The following is a 16,632-nucleotide window of genomic DNA, read 5'->3' on the forward strand; positions in this document are numbered from 1 at the left end:
AACCCATTCATATTTTCACGACACTTAAACAAAAAAATAATACTACAGATACAAACTATTTTACGTACAGTTGATGTGGGGAGTAATTATTAGTAAATAAAAAAATAAAACCGATAAAAAATAGGCCATATTAACATTTTATAAAAATACTGTTTTTGGCTATAGATTCTTCTTAAACAAATACCAGAAATCTCTAGGAGCAGGAAGTCAATATCCCAGCTAGACGTGACCCAGTAACCACTCCCCAAAAACCCCATCAAAACCCTTTGTCGAAAATCTTTATAGTAACCACGTGGCCACGAGAAAGATCTCATCTCAACTCAACGCAATGAGAAGAGCTTCCACTCTGGCCTCCTCCGTCCTCTCCCGAACCCTCGCCACCGCCCACGGCGGCGTTGGCGTCGCCACTTCCACAGCCGTCCACCACAAGCAGAGGCTTCTCCAGGTGGCGCTCTACGGAAGTAGCAGTAGCTCGGGGGGTTCGTACACCCGCTGGTGGAGTAAATCACCGGCGCGAGTTTTGTCTCTCGGTGTCGCCGGGGCTTTGATCTCCGTCGCCGCCGCCCAAGAGGTCCACGCGAAGGAGCCACCGCCGCCGGAACTCGTTCCCAAGGACGTGGTTCTTTACCAGTACGAAGCTTGCCCCTTCTGCAATAAAGTTAAAGGTATGGATCTCTTTCTTCTTTAATTCTTTGAAATAAATTTTTGTATAAAGTTTATTGCTTCCAAATTTAACTTCCTATTCTTATTGGCTGAATTGGTGATTTGTTTTGCTTTGAATTGTTTGTATTTTTTAAGAAATGAATGATGGAGATTGGAGGAGAGGAAAGGAAAGGAAAAAAAATTTAGGATTTTTTTTGGGTGAAAATAAAAATAAAAAAAACAAAAATTGAAGAATCCAAATCAATTGTGCCAGTTTGATTCGGATAATGGAAATGCTGGAAATTTCATTTTCCTGCATTTTCTCTGCTGTCAAATACTTCGTTGGGTTAATGGGGTCGTACCCAATGCACAAAGCTCCAACTTTTCGGGGTCTAGGAGAGGTGATTGGTAGGCAACATTGAGTTTTGAATAATTTAGCGGATTTTGTTGAATCCATTTATAATAATTTGGGTGAATAGGGGAATTTTTTCAAGCAACTTCTTTTTTTGTTTGATTTTCTGTTTAATCTCTTACTTATCTAAAAGAGGGGGGGCAAAAATTCTGTTTAAGTAAAGGAGCTGCATGATAATGTCATTATTGAGCTAGTTACTATCTTACTGTGTTGTGGTGTTTTGTGTTCAGTTTTTTTACAAGGTGATATTTTTTGCCATCTCAGCCTTTCTCGACTATTATGATATACCATACAAAGTAGTAGAGGTCAACCCAATTAGTAAGAAAGAAATCAAGTGGTCTGACTATCAGAAGGTGCCGATATTAATGGTTGATGGGGAACAACTGATCGACTCATCTGGTACCTGTCATTGGCTGATTGTGGAAGTATTTTAACTTTTCTAGTTCCAATTCAAGTGTCCATCAAACTCATATGTGGCGTGTTTGCAGTTATTATTGACAAGCTGGGAGGCAAGATTCATTCAGACAAAAGGGCCGATTCAAAATCGGATAATGATGAAGAGAAAAAGTGGCGAGGGTACAGTTTTTATGCGATAGCTTATGTTCATTTTCTTTTTCTTGGCTAAGCATTTGTTCATGATCCGAAGACTTTTGTATTTTGCATGAAATAATTCTGGTTAACACTATACTTTGAGAAGTTTGAGATTATTATAATAATACTTCACCTGTTAGTAATCTCTTAGAGGCATGAAGAATGGTCACACATCTTTTATTCCCATCTTCATAGTGTACTTTGACCTTTGATTTTTAGAGCCAGGCTGTTGGGACTTGATTTTTCATTCATTTATGGGAAATATCGGTACATTTTGTATGAGTATTACAAGTTGATAGGAAAATGCTCTATTTTCTTTATGAAAATATGTTTGCATATGTTATTTATGAAAATTCTATTATGCCTTTGTATGAATGTTTGCATATGTATATCATTCTTAGACATATACATGCTACATTATGTATATATTATATAATAAAAAATTATCAAAAACAATATTAAAAAAAAAAAACCACCTTTGATGTGAAAACATTTTTAAATAATGCTCTCCCTCTCTATTACAACTTGTTATTGTTTAATAGATTCTACTTGAGTTGAGTTGCATACTTTTGCTTTATTTGGCATTCTATTAATAATATTTATAGTTAATGTTTAATTAGGAACTAAGGTTACAACCATGGTTTTGACACATCCAATTTACTAATTTGAGGCTGCATGATATAGGTGGGTCGACAATCACTTGGTGCATATCTTATCACCAAACATATACCGAAACACTTCTGAGGCACTTGAGTCCTTTGACTATATCACAAGCAATGGTGAGACTTATGCAGATTTGCATATTATTATTTAATTTAGGTTTTACTTTATTGAATTTTCATTTCTTAATATGGAAAAAAGTAGGTACTTGATACATCTTCTATCAATAATTGTGATGCTTAAATCTCCTCTCTTGTCTTTGTTTTGTTTTGTTTTGTTTTTTGTTTTTGTGTTTTTTTTTCTTGATTGTGTGAACTTCAGATTGTAATTTCTTGGGGGGTGTCTGGTTTGGGAAATCCACATTACCCCTAGCATCTAGATTCCTGGGAATGTGATGCCTTTTTTAACACAATATTAAGTCTTTTTTTTTTCCCTACAAATAAATAATGAGTATAAATCATGGCAAAATTCACTAAAACTATAATTGGACGTTTTGAATGACATGTATAATACAAAAATAATTATTTAAATTCTTGTTCTTCTGCTCATGGCAATCACGGTATCATGTCTTTTTAATAAAAGTAATTTATTTTATTTTAGCATCTAACTCAATCTCTAATAGGAAATATAAAAAGGAAAAGAAAAAGAGACCAATTCTTAACCATAATTTTTAAAAATAAAGTTAAATCCATAATTTTTTAAATATTTTTATTGGTTAAAGGGTAGGGAGGAATGGACAAAATTGTTAATTTAAAAAAAAAATGTATACCCACTTGTTTCAATCATGGGAATGTGTATACCCACTTTTTAAAAAGAGAATCCACATTCCTACAAAAATGGGATTGAGTGGGAATCTAGATATCCATGGGCATTTGATTCGCTTGTGTGATTTGCAACCAAAATGGGATTGTTAGGGAATCCTAAAACATTCCCATGAAGCCTAAAATATTACTCCATACCAAACACCTCATTTAGGGATTTCTTTTACATACCCATGTACTTTACTATTGATAGAGAGGAGTTCAAATGACTCTTCTTTAGAAAGTTTCCCTACTCCCTATGTTAAAAATAAAAAATAAAAAAATCTATTCTTATTTATCTGGGGTGAAAAAAAATCTAAGCAGTTTTTTCTTTCACATGGTAGTCTTATTTAGTGTTGGTCCCTAAAGTTTCAATTTTCTCAATTTTGTTCTCATACTTTGAAAACATTGTCAATTTGGCCTTCTGATTACTGGTAGTTGGTTTGTCATTAACCCCAAAAAGTTCAGTTTCCTCTTATGGAAAAGACAGAAAGGAAGCGATGCTTTTGGGTTCTACCACTAAAGGCAGAATTATAAGTAGTATACTCTGTTGGTGTATAATCCCCAAAAATTAACCTCTTAGGGTTGTAGCACCTGTGTCATAACTTACCTGGCTTCTAGTAGGGTTTCTGTTGTGCGTGCTTGTTTCCAAGGTCAGTGTCTTATCAATGGAAATGTGTAATAGCGTGCCTATTGTGATGAGATTCCCTTTTTGAGGCTTTGTCTAGGCCTTGAATGTGTATCAACTAATCTTTCCTAATTTTACTTTCTGATCAATTGAAGATTAGAATTTGTTAGTAAATTTTTCTGGCTTCTCATTTGTGGTAGTGGTAGTGCATTCTTCTTCCATGTGTCATAAAACAGAAATTGCGAACTAATGTTAATTCACTGAGATGTTATGTTTGATTTGTTGAAAGAGTTGCATTTATGTTTTACCAAAAAAAAGGAGTTGCATTTATGGCATTTAAGCTTAGGTTGAAGGTCCTTCACTTCTGTATCTGTTTTTGCTTAAACATGTGTCAAAGCTTTGGTTTGTTATGTCTTTCTAGACTCATGGTTGATGTTGCCTCTATGTTTGGTTCGTTGGATCTTTACTCATTCTAGGATTAAGATAAAGTCGCTGAAGGATTTGTTTGTGTGTGTTTTCTATAGAAAGGGGGGAAGGGGGGGTATGCTACCAACTAATCATTCTAAGTTCCTTTTATATAATTTTTTCTTCTCCCGCCCTTAGATCCTCCAGTTTATTTTGAACTTGAGCTTTAGATTTTGGTTGATAATCCTAATAATCATATGCATGTCTCCTATGCTTGTAGGTAATTTTAGCTTTACTGAAAAAATTACTGTGAAATATGCTGGAGCTGCTGCTATGTATTTTGTGTCCAAGAAATTGAAGAAGAAATATAACATTACAGATGAACGTGCTGCACTGTATGAGGCTGCAGAAACATGGGTTGATGGTCTAAATGGCAGGGATTTCCTTGGTATGAATTCGAGTTTAATTTTCTCAGCATTATGTCAAAAAAAGATTAGCATGCATCACGTTATCTAATCAATTGATGATCATGACTTCACCCCCACCCCGATCTTAAGTGGGGAGGGGCTGCCCCTTGAGCTAAAATTCATTGGCTTGCAATCAATGATATAGATACAAACCCGTGCAAGTTGGAGTTTTTCCATCAAATGGTTTTCGCATTATCATTTGAATTGATAGTTAAGTGTTGGCTCCATATCAGTTCATGATATGGCCTGTCCAAAATTCTACATTGACTTTATTTATTTATTTTATAGTTAATAATAATTTTATTGAAAATAGACTACTTCATGCACAAAAACACATCTTGAGGGAATAGTCAGATACTTGAAGAGGTCTAGATACTCTCGTTTGTAAAATAAAAAGAATGAAGAAGCCAAAAGAACTACAAAATTCTACATGACTCATGGTCTTGCATCATCAATCTAGTGCAGAACTAGGTGAACAACCAAACTTATTGCAATGTCAAATGTTCTTCTAAGCTTATAAAGTCAGGAATGCTATAAAATATCTCTAAAAAACATGTATATCAAGGAAGATATACATATTTGTAAAAAAAAAAAAAAGAAAAAAAGGGGGGGGGGGGGGGAAGATATACATAAAGGATATAACCATATCCAAGTCTCTCTCAAAACCCTAAAATGGAACCAACACTGGGTGATGACCCTTTGTATCATAGAATTTATAATCCAAAAGAGTAGAAATATTTTCTTGATAGGTAAATAAAATTCATTAATGAAAAAAAAAAAAAAACCACTTAAATTACCCTTAAAACAGAAGCTTAAATTCCAAAACTGATCATTCACAAGCCTCAAAGTTTGTGCATTTCTTTTCATCCAAATGCACAATGTAAAAGAGCATTCACAGCAGATGTGCTGAAAATTTTAGCTTTTAGCACCTCAAAATGTTACTTTCTATTTTAACTCATCACTTAAAAATACACTCAACATCCCATCTCCTATTTTAACATAAAACCCAATAAAATAATATATCAAACCCAATACAAATTAATTTCCCTATAACTCAGCACAACGATGATCATCCACAATCCATAGCAACCTTCAGAACCACCATGATCACCCACTAGTTCACATCACCCACAGCACCATCAAAACCTAGAACCACCATGATCCACCACCGACAACCAATCAAAAATAAAAAACCCACTATGATCAACCCGACCAGAAGGCCACTAGATCATCCACAGTCGACAAAAACCAAAGTGATCAACCCAACCAAAAACCCAGGTCAAACTCAGACAACCACCGCCGGTCCATTGTGATCAACCCAACCAAAAACCCAAACCAAACTCAATCAATCACCGTGACCAAAAACCCAAACCATATCAACACTGCAACCCACGAACCCAAAAATCAGATCAACTATGACCCACTGTCACCGTGATAGAGCTGTCACCCATGACCCACGAACCCACTGAGGCAACCCATCCACAAGAGCTGTTGCCGGCGCTGGAGAGAGTTCTGAGAGGAGAGGGAGAGGGCCAAGAGAGAGAGAGAGAGAGAGTGGGGAATAAAAAATAATAAAAAGTAAGTAACAACTTGCTATAGTAAGTTGCTTAAAAATTTTAGCTTTAGCAGCTTGGATGCAGGGTGATTTTTGGTGTTGGAGCTGCTAAATTACTAAAAACTATTTTAGCAGCTCCAGTGTGAATCCTCTAAGACAAAGGAATGGTCTTCCAAATGTTGCTACTTCTAGTGTGCCCATCCAGTTTGCCACCAATTTTGCCACAGTTCTAGGCATTGCCACTGTCCCGTCAAACAAAAAACAAAACAACCAAAGCTTTCTAGCAATAGCATTGTTCAAAATGTTGTGTTCTTGATAAACAAAAAACCAGCAGGATTTGCTTCCCACCCTTTTTTTTTGACAACTCCTTGAACTTGAGGCCTTTTTGTCACAACAATTTGCATTCTTGTTATTCTTGTATTTCGTAATTTAAAGGAGTAAAATCTACTTCACCATTGATGACTGTGTGTCTCTGTTTTAAATCGTTTCTTTATGTTTGGTAATATTGTTTTAAAAAAGAAATTCAGTATTATTTATGTCAATAATAAAAATGCTAATATTGTTTATGTTGGTACATGGCCATGCTGCTAATATGTAAAATTTGTTACCTGTTTTTTTCTTCCCGTTATAACCATATTGTTCAATTGTGTTTATTTCTTATTGGGTCAGGGGGCTCTAAGCCTAATTTAGCCGACCTTGCTGTTTATGGGGTGTTAAGACCTATCCGTTACTTGAGGTCTGGTAAAGATATGGTGGAGCACACTCGCATTGGTGACTGGTACACAAGAATGGAGAATGCTGTGGGAGAGTCTTCAAGGATTAAAGCCTAAATTTTTGGTTAATTGCGTATAAAAGCTTGAACTGTTGTTTAATTGCTTTTATCTGCCATCCTAGAGTTTGTAGGGTTACTCACCTCTTGAGTATATTTGATACACTCAGAGATTTTACAAGAAACGTTCTTCTTCCTTTCAATTAGAAGATTCTGCTGTTTTGTGGTTAAAAGATTTCTTGTAAGCTAAATTTTGCTATTACAATTGATTGTATGGAAACTGAAATGTATTTGTTACCACAGGTAATGTTAAGCAATAATACGGAATAACAGAAAGTTGGGTGTAGATTGTGATACTCCGGCAGAATTGCAGTTATTCTGGTTATATCAAATTTGTAAAACATTTACTATCCAGATTATGATTGTTAGGTTTGGATTGGAATTATTTGGACATGCCCCAGTTTCCTCCACTTCTGGCTGTTTCTTGGTAATTTTTGGTTGGATGAACTCCTTAAAGCAGAACTGAATTGCATGGGTGTGTCTGGTGTCCATGAATGACCCCACCCTGGCAGTGGAGATATTTTCTGTTTTAGTCCCAAATTCTTACTGTTTTGTTCTCCTCCCAAAGCACACGACAGTGGGAGAAAAAGCCTATACACAATGAAGGGAGACCACCCTTTATAAGCACATCCTTATGTGCTTTCCCAGGTGATGTGAGACTTCAAGATTGTTTCTCCCTTTGGTTCTTCACTATCCACCCCACTTACGAGCGCACGAGTCCTCAAGTTTGGGGCCCGCACTTCTAGTTGGGGCACACTTTGATTCCATAACTGCCACAACCTAAACCCATAACTAGGACTTTAGATACTCGACTTGTCAAAAGTACTAACATTCAAATAATGTAACAAGAGCATAATTGAATCCATTCATAATAAGTCAAATTGTCAAGGAAATAATTAACTATCAAGTCTCTCAAATAAACCATGGCTTTTGAGTGGAGTCTGTGGTGTCTTTGTGTTAGAACACATTTTCCTCTCTTTTGTGTGTGTGTTTGTTTTTCTAAAAAAAAAAAAAAAGTCTCTCAAACAAAATCCATCAAACTAAAGTTTATTAAGTTTCCAAATACAGTCTCACGATTACTAAGTTCACTATCTTAAGAAAACATAATAACATAGCTCCCAATGAAGCCTTCAATCTATGGCTTCAACGATCATCCATCAAAGTCTAATGGTCATTCTAGCTACCTTTGAAGTCCAAAGTCACAAGTTCTCAACAAGTCCTCGAAAGTTTTGATAGTCCTCTTAGATTGTCCATATGTTTGGGGGTGGCATGCAGTGCTGAAGTTCAACTTAGAACCCAAGGCTTTTTTGCAAGCTATCCCAGAACCTCGAAGTGAACCTTAGATTTCTGTTAGATACAATTGAAACAAGCACCCCAAGCAACCTCACAATCTAATTAATATAAAGTTTTGCCAGCTTGTCAAGAGAGTAGTTCATTTGAATTAGAATGAAGTGGGAAGATTTTGTCAACTTATCCACCACCATCCAAATAGCATTATGATTCTTAGGTGACCTTGGTAACCCAAATACAAAATCCATGGAGATATGCTCCCACTTCCTCTCAAGTATGGATAGAGGTTGCAATAACCTTAACGACCTCCTATGTTCCACTTTGATTGTTGTCAAATAAAACATTTCTCCACAAATTGAGCTATTTCCCTTTTCATGTTTTTCCACCAATAAATTAATCTCTTGAAGATCATGAAACATCTTGGTACTACCTAGATGCACCATGTAAGGCCAATGATGTGTTTCCTCCAGTAACTCCCTTTTAATCAATGAATAATTAGGCACATACCAAACCTCAAAATACCATCATTGGAGATATTAAATTCAAGTCTACTCCTACTATGCACTTCTTCCATGATCTTTAGCAACTAAGGGTCACTACCTTGCGTAGCCTTAATTTTATCAATTAGAGTTGGTTGCATGCTTAAATTTGCCAAGTGAGGTTAGGAGTCTCTAGTCACTATCTCTACTCCCAGTCTCACAAAATCAGCAATGATATGCTTTCGAGTAATTAAAAAAATGCAGCTGAAAAAATCAGATGACTTTCGACTAAGTGCATATGCCACAACATTGGCATTGCCAAGATGATTATTTGTGGAGTATTGATGATCCTTAATTAGTTCTAGCTATCTCCCTTGCCCCCCACACTCCATAAGTGCTTATGGAGTGTGGGGGGTAAGGGCCGGGGTTCAAGTCTCCAAGAAGGAGCTTCACATACATATACACTTAGATTAGACTAGAGTATAATTCTATCTTGTATAAAAAAAAAAAATCATTTTGAGTGAAAATGTATTTCAAACTTTTATGATTTGTTTCTTAAAAAAAAAAAAAAAACTTTTATGATATGTGTATATTTCACATCTCTCACATACAAATAATGCCTCAAAATCTTCAATGCAAAGACATATTGGTTTGTTACCTTGATTACCTTGATAGGCTTGTTATTGTATTTACTATAAAAGCCAAGAAGAGCATGACGAGCACTTGAGAATTGTGTTGCAAATCTTAAGAGACAAGAAGTTAAATGCTAAACTGAAGTCGTATGCTAATCAAGGAAACAAACTAATATGTCTTTGCATTAAAGATTTGAAGGCATTATTTGTATGATGAGAGATGTGAAATATACAAAGATCATAAAAGTTTAAAATACATTTACACCCAAAAGGAATTAAATTTGAGGCAAAGGTGATGTCTAGAACTAATTAAGTATTATAAGTACTCCATAAATTATCATCCTAGTAAGGCTAATGTTGTGGCATATGTACTTAGTCAAAAGTCGTCTGGTTTCTCAATTGCATTTTTAATTACTTAGAAGCATATCATTGCTGATCTTGTGATACTTGGAGTAGAGATAGTGACTAGAGACTCCTAATCTTACTTGGTAAGTTTGAGTGTTCAACCATCTCTAATTGATAAAAAATAATATTACCCAAGTTGGTGACTCTCATTTGTTGAAGATCATGGAAAACTGCGTAGTGGAAGTAGGCTTGAATTTAATATCTCCACTGATGGTGATTTGAGGTTCGGTAATAGGCTCTGTGTGCCTAATGATTCATTGATTAAAAGGCAGATATTGCAGGAAGCACATTCGTTTGCCTTAAACAGTGCATCCGAGTAGAATCAAGATATACCCTAATTTTTGAGAGATTTATTGGTGGAACAACATGCAAAGAGAAATAGCTCAATTTGTGAAAAAAAAATGTTTGATTTACCAATAAATCAAAGTGGAACATCAAAGGTTGTCAGGGTTGTTGCAACCTCTATCCATTCCTGAGAGGAAGTGGGAACATATCTCCATGGATTTTGTATTCATAAAAAAAAAAAAAAATTTGAGGATTTTGTATTTGGGTTACCGAGGTCACCTAGGAATCATGATGATATTTGGGTGGTGGTGGATAGGTTAACAAAATCCGTCCATTTCATTTTGATTTGAATTAATTACTGAATTGACAAGCTGACAATTATATTAATGAGATTGTGAGGTTGCATGGGGTGCTAGTTCCAATTGTATTTGATAGAGATTCAAGATTCACTTTGAGGTTCTGGATAGCTTGCAGAAAGCCTTGGGTTCTAAGTTGAACTTTAGCATTGGTTGCCACCCTCAAACAAATGGACAATTTGAAAGGACTATCTAGACTTTAGAGCACATGTTAAGAGCTTGTGTCTTGAACTTCAGAGGTAGTTAGAATGACCATTTGACTTTGGTGGATAACCGTTGAAGCCGTTGAAGCCATAGATTGAAGACTTTGTTGGGAGTTATGTTATTATGTTTTCTTATGATAATGAACTTAGTATTCGTGAGACTATTTGAGATTGTATTTGGAGAATTTATAAATTTTAATTTGATGGATTTTATTTGAGAGACTTGATCGTTTGATTTCTTATGTGTATTTAGTTAAGCCATATTTCATTATTTGAATTTTAGTACTTTTGACAGGTTGTGTATCTAAATCCTAATTATGGGTTTGGGTACTCATGATAGTTATAGTATCATAGCCATTAAGTGTGGGCCCTACACGGTAGAACGCGTGTGCTCGTAAGTAGGGTGGATTGTGAAGGACCAAAGAGAGATGCAATCCTGAAGTCCCACATTGCCTAGCTAGGAATGCACATGTGAATGTGCTTATAAGGGGTGATGTTCCTATAAAGACATTTTTTCTACCATTGCTGTGTGTTTTGGGAGAAAAACAAAATCGTGAGGTTCTAAGACCTAAAGAGGACAATATCTACATAGTTGGGGTGACATAGTTGGAGAGTCGACTTGAATTGGCGATGATATGATCGCTACTATCTATGACAAATTCCCATTAAACTAAAAATTTTCATCTTCAACTGTGGTGATAGATTTTTTTTTTTGTTTGTTTTTATTAAATTTTGGAATATATTAAAGGAGAATGTGACCTGGATATTTAGATCACATCATTATAAAATTTATGCGTAAATACTGTTTTTATCCCTACATTTTTGGCCAATTTCCATTTTGGTGACCTTTATTTTTGGTCCCTAAATGAAAAATCATTCTCATTTTAGTCCCAACTCCCTACTTTCATCTTACTAATGGAAATTACCTACGTAGCACATGGAATGCTAAATTGGCATGTTAGATGTTGACGTGAACATTAAAATGAGAGAAGTGCTACATCCATAACATTTTTATAACAAATCATAGGTGATTAATTATTCTTAGTTCAAATTTGAACTTACCACTAAGATTACTTTTTTGCTCTAATAAATCATAGGTGGTTAATTGTTATTGGTTCAAATTTGAACCTACCACTGTTATTTGGTTTTCAAATTTTTTTTGGGGGGGGAGGTTAAATTGAAAAATTAATTAAAAAAATTAAGATGTTGATGTGGATACTGACATGACATTTATTAAATGGAAAAAGTTTCTCTTCAAACTAGTTTGGAGAGAAACCCTTCAAACTTATCAAATATTTTTATATTGAGTGTGAAATTTGAAAATCTAATCGTTGGATTGCATGTTCTTATTATATTATTCATGCTTGCAAAATTTCAAGAAAATCAAAAATCAATTGCTATGTCATCAAACAAATGTTAAAATTTCAAGTTTTTGTAATCTAAAATTGTGTATAAAAAATAAGTTCATTGATCAAATAGTAAATAAAATCCGATTTGAATGAAATTTGATATGCATATTAAGAACATAAGGAACATGAAATTCAATGGTTAGATTTTCAAAATTCATACCTTAAAAAAAGATATATGATAAGTTTGAAGGGTTTCTCTCCAAACTAGTTTGGAGAGAAACTTTGTTCTTATTAAATACCAAACAAAATTTTAAATTATTATATTATTTTCCACATCATCGTCTAACGTGCCAGCTGTGTACTTCGTGTGTTACGTAAGTAATTTCTGTTAGTGAAACGATAGTAAGGATTAAAAATGAGAACGCTTTTTCATTTTTGGGGAATAAAAAAAAAAAAATTGGGGACCAAAATGGAAATTGGCCAAAAATGGTATTTAAGCCTAAAATTTGATATGCTTTTATAAAAAGCATTAGGTTTACACACTTTAAAATGATGATTATTACTTAACAATTATATAAAATCAAACACTTTACAATGATGATTACTTTTTTTTATTTTTTATGCAAGATATAATTTATACTCTAACTTAATCTAAGTGTATACGTGTGTGAAGCTCCTTCCTGGAGATTTGAGCCTCAACCCTTGCCCCCCACACCCCACACCCCACAAGCATTTCTACTATTAACTTAACAATTATACAAAATTGAACTTATGGATTCATTATACGTTAAAAGGTTACCATTAATGCTTCTAGATTTTTCAAGTATTGTTAAACCATTTAATAGTGTTAATGAAAAAATATTTTTGAGTATGATGTATAGTGCAATATGCATAACATGGTTGAGCAGAGAATCCAACAACAATATTTTAGTTGTTTAGAGCAAATACCTGCCCTTTATGATGGAGGGAGCAGGAGCCATCAACACGTTCAATAACTTGACTGCAATTATAATATCTACATCACTCACTTCTTCTCTTCAATAAGCTTTCCAAATACAACATCATTCTGATCTGAGATCTCTTGATTGCCCACTTTCGTTGCATCGGTACCCTGCATGCCATGGAGTCTTGCATTGAAAACAAAAGTCCTTCTTGCACGTAGGACACTTTGATTGTGTCACAGTTTGGCACTCGTTAATTAAGTATCATCACAGATCATTCACGGTTTGGGCAGTAGCACCTTTTTTGAACCTGTAGAATGGTTGACTTGCAGAGAATATCACACAACTCATCAAACAGTGATTTTGATATGATTTGCCTACAAAGAGAGGGTCCAAAAATTGCTTGTAGTTCTTGCTAGGGCATCTAATGTTGGCCACCTTATCCTTAATCTTGACTTTGATGTATTTGGATATGCAGTCCATGCCATGCAAATAGGGTGCACACTACACACACATGTTACTGTTGTTTGAATTTTTGGTTTGATTGTATGAGATCCTTGCATATTTTGCTTGTGAAGATTAAATGATCTTCCTGTACTTGGTCATGGTGGGTTTCTTTTTCTAAGTGTAGCTGATCTTTCTGCGACAAGTTTCCCATGGCTTGAAAGTTGAACAACAACGTTGTTTAATTTTTCCATAAGATTTGTTACTTCTTAGTTCTTATGTAGATATATGGTTGGTCTTTGCCTAGTTCTTTTAATCATATAGGAAGTAAAGACCGGATTGGACTCTATTTTTGACTATGGTACGTAATTGTGATTTGCTAGTTGTAGAGTGGCATTGAGGTGGTGGTCTGGCTAGTGTCCCAATTTGAATATGACAAGGTATGCTAAAAAAATTGTATTTTTTTTTTTTCCAAATTCATCTGTTGAATTAAATCAGTAAAAACATAACTTCTAAGGGAAATTTTTCATGATTAATTCCGACCAGCTGATACAATCAAATGGCTCTGGTTGACTGATTTAAGACTAGCTATACATGACTAATTGGGTTTTACCAATTTTCAGACAACTTAACTCTTATCTACTCACGTTGTCAATTCTAAGAATTGGCTATATTCGATGCTCACATGCATCTTTCTTCTGTACCCGGCTTTTGTTATTGGCTTTCTTTATGATCATGTGTCTTTATCATGCATACTTTCTTCTGTACCTAGGGTTTGTAGGTTCGCTTACCACTTGAGTATATTTGATACAAGAAAACAACTTAAAGAATTTATTACAAGAAATAGTCTTCATCCTTTCAATTAGAAGATTTTTCTGTTTTGTGGGAAAGATTTCTTGTAAGCTAAATTTTGCTATTACAATTGATTATATGGAAACTGAAATGATATATGTTATCATTGTTGGGGATATTATACAAAGTAATAATAGAAAAACAAAGTTAATACAAAAGACAAACAGAAAATAGATAACTTGGAGACACAATATCATTTTTCTTAGACAATATTTGCGCCCCTCACACTATTGTTGCTAAAAAAGTTATCGTAAATTTGTCCCTAAGATACAACCAAGATGTTGGGTTCTACAGATAACAATTCTAAAGAATGACCACAAAATTTCTTATGTTTCTATCTAACTTACTATTTTTGTGGAGTTAATTATTTTCTAAGTGAACATAAGCCTCTATATATACCCATAGGGTTATATTTCATCAAAAGGCACGTATGGAGACTTAAAGTGTTTCATAAAACCGTTCACAAGGCTTAAAACCTCTTTAAATACACTGAACAGGCACTAGAAAATTTTGTAGAAAAATTCTAATTTTTGACTTTCAATCGATCGAGAGGATCGATCGAGTGCTCTTTTCGATCATTCGAATAGGAATCGAGCACCAATCGAGTCATCTAGAAACTCCAGGATTTTTTCTTTACCTTTTTGATCGATCGAGCCAAAACTTCGACCAATCCAAAATGCTTAAACTTGAATTTTCACTTTAGTAACTTTATGAAACAATATTTTCCAAACTCAAACATCATCATTATTACAACCTATCTTTGTATATACCTATATATACAACAACCATAGGTAATGTTAGGCAATAATATAGAATAATAGAATGTCGGGTTTGGATTGTGATACTCTGGCAGAGTTGCAGTTATTCTGATGATATCCAATTTGTAAAACATTTACCATTCTACATTATGATTGTTAGGTTTGGATTGGAATTAATTGAACATGCCCCAATTTCCTCCACTCTGGCTGTGCATTTTGGTAATCTTTGGCTGGATGAACTCCTTAAAGCAAAACTGAATTGCCTGGGTGTGTTGTCCATGAATATTAATAATGTTTGAGAATTTCATGGTTGCAATTTAATGATCAATGCTTTTTTCTAATGTGGTTTGAAGTGAATGCCAATTATTATTGTTGTTGCATTTAATTTTTTTTCGTAGGTTTAACTAAATTATGAACAAATCTTTTATATTTTGCAGTCACAGATCAGAGATTTGGTTTTGCGTTTGCATATTTTGGCTTGTCTCTGTAACAAATGTTTAAAACAAAGGAACACTCACGCACACAACCATCACCATGGCTTTCTAGTTAGTTGTTAACACCGCTGTTAGGGCTTGGGAGTAGGACAACATATATCACTATTAGGCCTTTTAAATAAAGTTTAAAGATCAAGAGCTCTTGAACCAAACGAATAGCTCAAATAAAAATTTCAATCATAAAATAAAATAAAGATTACGTAGTGAACTAACTTGGAGAAGAGAGAGAAAGTCCGATGTTTATTGTAGAGATTTATGGTACATGTGGAAGAAGGTATATTAAGAGAAATGGTTATTGAAAATTAAATATTTATTTTCTTACTTTAATTATCAAATTTTTTTTTTTAATAAATACGATAGAATTTCAAACTATAATATTCATTCATTCTATAATAATTATTCTTTATCATCAAGCTAAGATAAATTCAAATTAATTTATGATTGAGTTAACTATAATTTACAATCATCATATTATTGTTATTATATCCTTAGTTTTTCAAATGCTTTCGAAAATCACATTTGGAATGCCAAATGTCTTTTATGAAATATAATTGATATTAAAAGGTCTGCTTTATTATAGACGTATTAGAAATTAGTTTCATATGACAAGGAAATGATAATTGTCCATTTGTCACAACTGTTCCATTTAACTTTTAACTTATTTTGTTAAGAATCTTGTAACTTTATTGGTTGACGCTTTTTAGTGTCTCTAATGGAGACATTCAACTATCGAATTAAAAAAAAAAAACTTTTATCTTATTTTATTTATGTGCAATTTTTAAAAATCTCACATTTTTTTAAGTACAAGTATACTTTAACTTATATTTAGCAAAAGCAATAAACAAAAATAAGTTGATGTCAAATAGACAATGATTTTTGGATTATATTACATTCACCGTCATAGGGAATGAGAAAGTAGACCAGATTAAGACTGTTTGGATTGAGGGAAGAGGAAGTGAAGGAGAGTAGAGTAGAGTTGGTTGAAAATAAGCCAATTTCAAGCCAACTCTGTTATACTCCTCCTCAATTCAAACGAACCATAAATTTAAATTAAAATGAAATTTCTCCGATTTGACAAAACTTATTTTGACACTTTTCAGTTTGTTTACGAAACTTTCAATTATTTCAATTTCACATCTTAGAATTAAATTAAAA

General features: G+C 34.0%; 1 protein-coding gene across 2 annotated transcripts; it reads left to right on the top strand.

Annotated features, from left to right (window-relative positions):
* Window positions 1–156: 156 nt before the first annotated feature.
* Window positions 157–7,397, top strand: LOC142631866 (uncharacterized). Of its 2 annotated transcripts, none has more exons than XM_075806190.1 (6): window positions 157–665; window positions 1,319–1,453; window positions 1,543–1,630; window positions 2,330–2,424; window positions 4,419–4,586; window positions 6,830–7,397. In XM_075806190.1, the coding sequence occupies exons 1-6, from the start codon at window positions 329–331 to the stop codon at window positions 6,988–6,990; spliced, it is 984 nt and encodes a 327-aa protein (XP_075662305.1). In that variant the 5' UTR covers window positions 157–328; the 3' UTR covers window positions 6,991–7,397. The 2 variants fall into 2 exon arrangements, with proteins under 2 accessions (XP_075662305.1, XP_075662306.1); XM_075806191.1 differs by having other exon boundaries at window positions 171–665; window positions 4,518–4,586.
* Window positions 7,398–16,632: the final 9,235 nt, after the last annotated feature.

Source organism: Castanea sativa, chromosome 4 (genome assembly GCF_040712315.1).
Source record: "Castanea sativa cultivar Marrone di Chiusa Pesio chromosome 4, ASM4071231v1".
Lineage (NCBI taxonomy): Eukaryota > Viridiplantae > Streptophyta > Magnoliopsida > Fagales > Fagaceae > Castanea > Castanea sativa.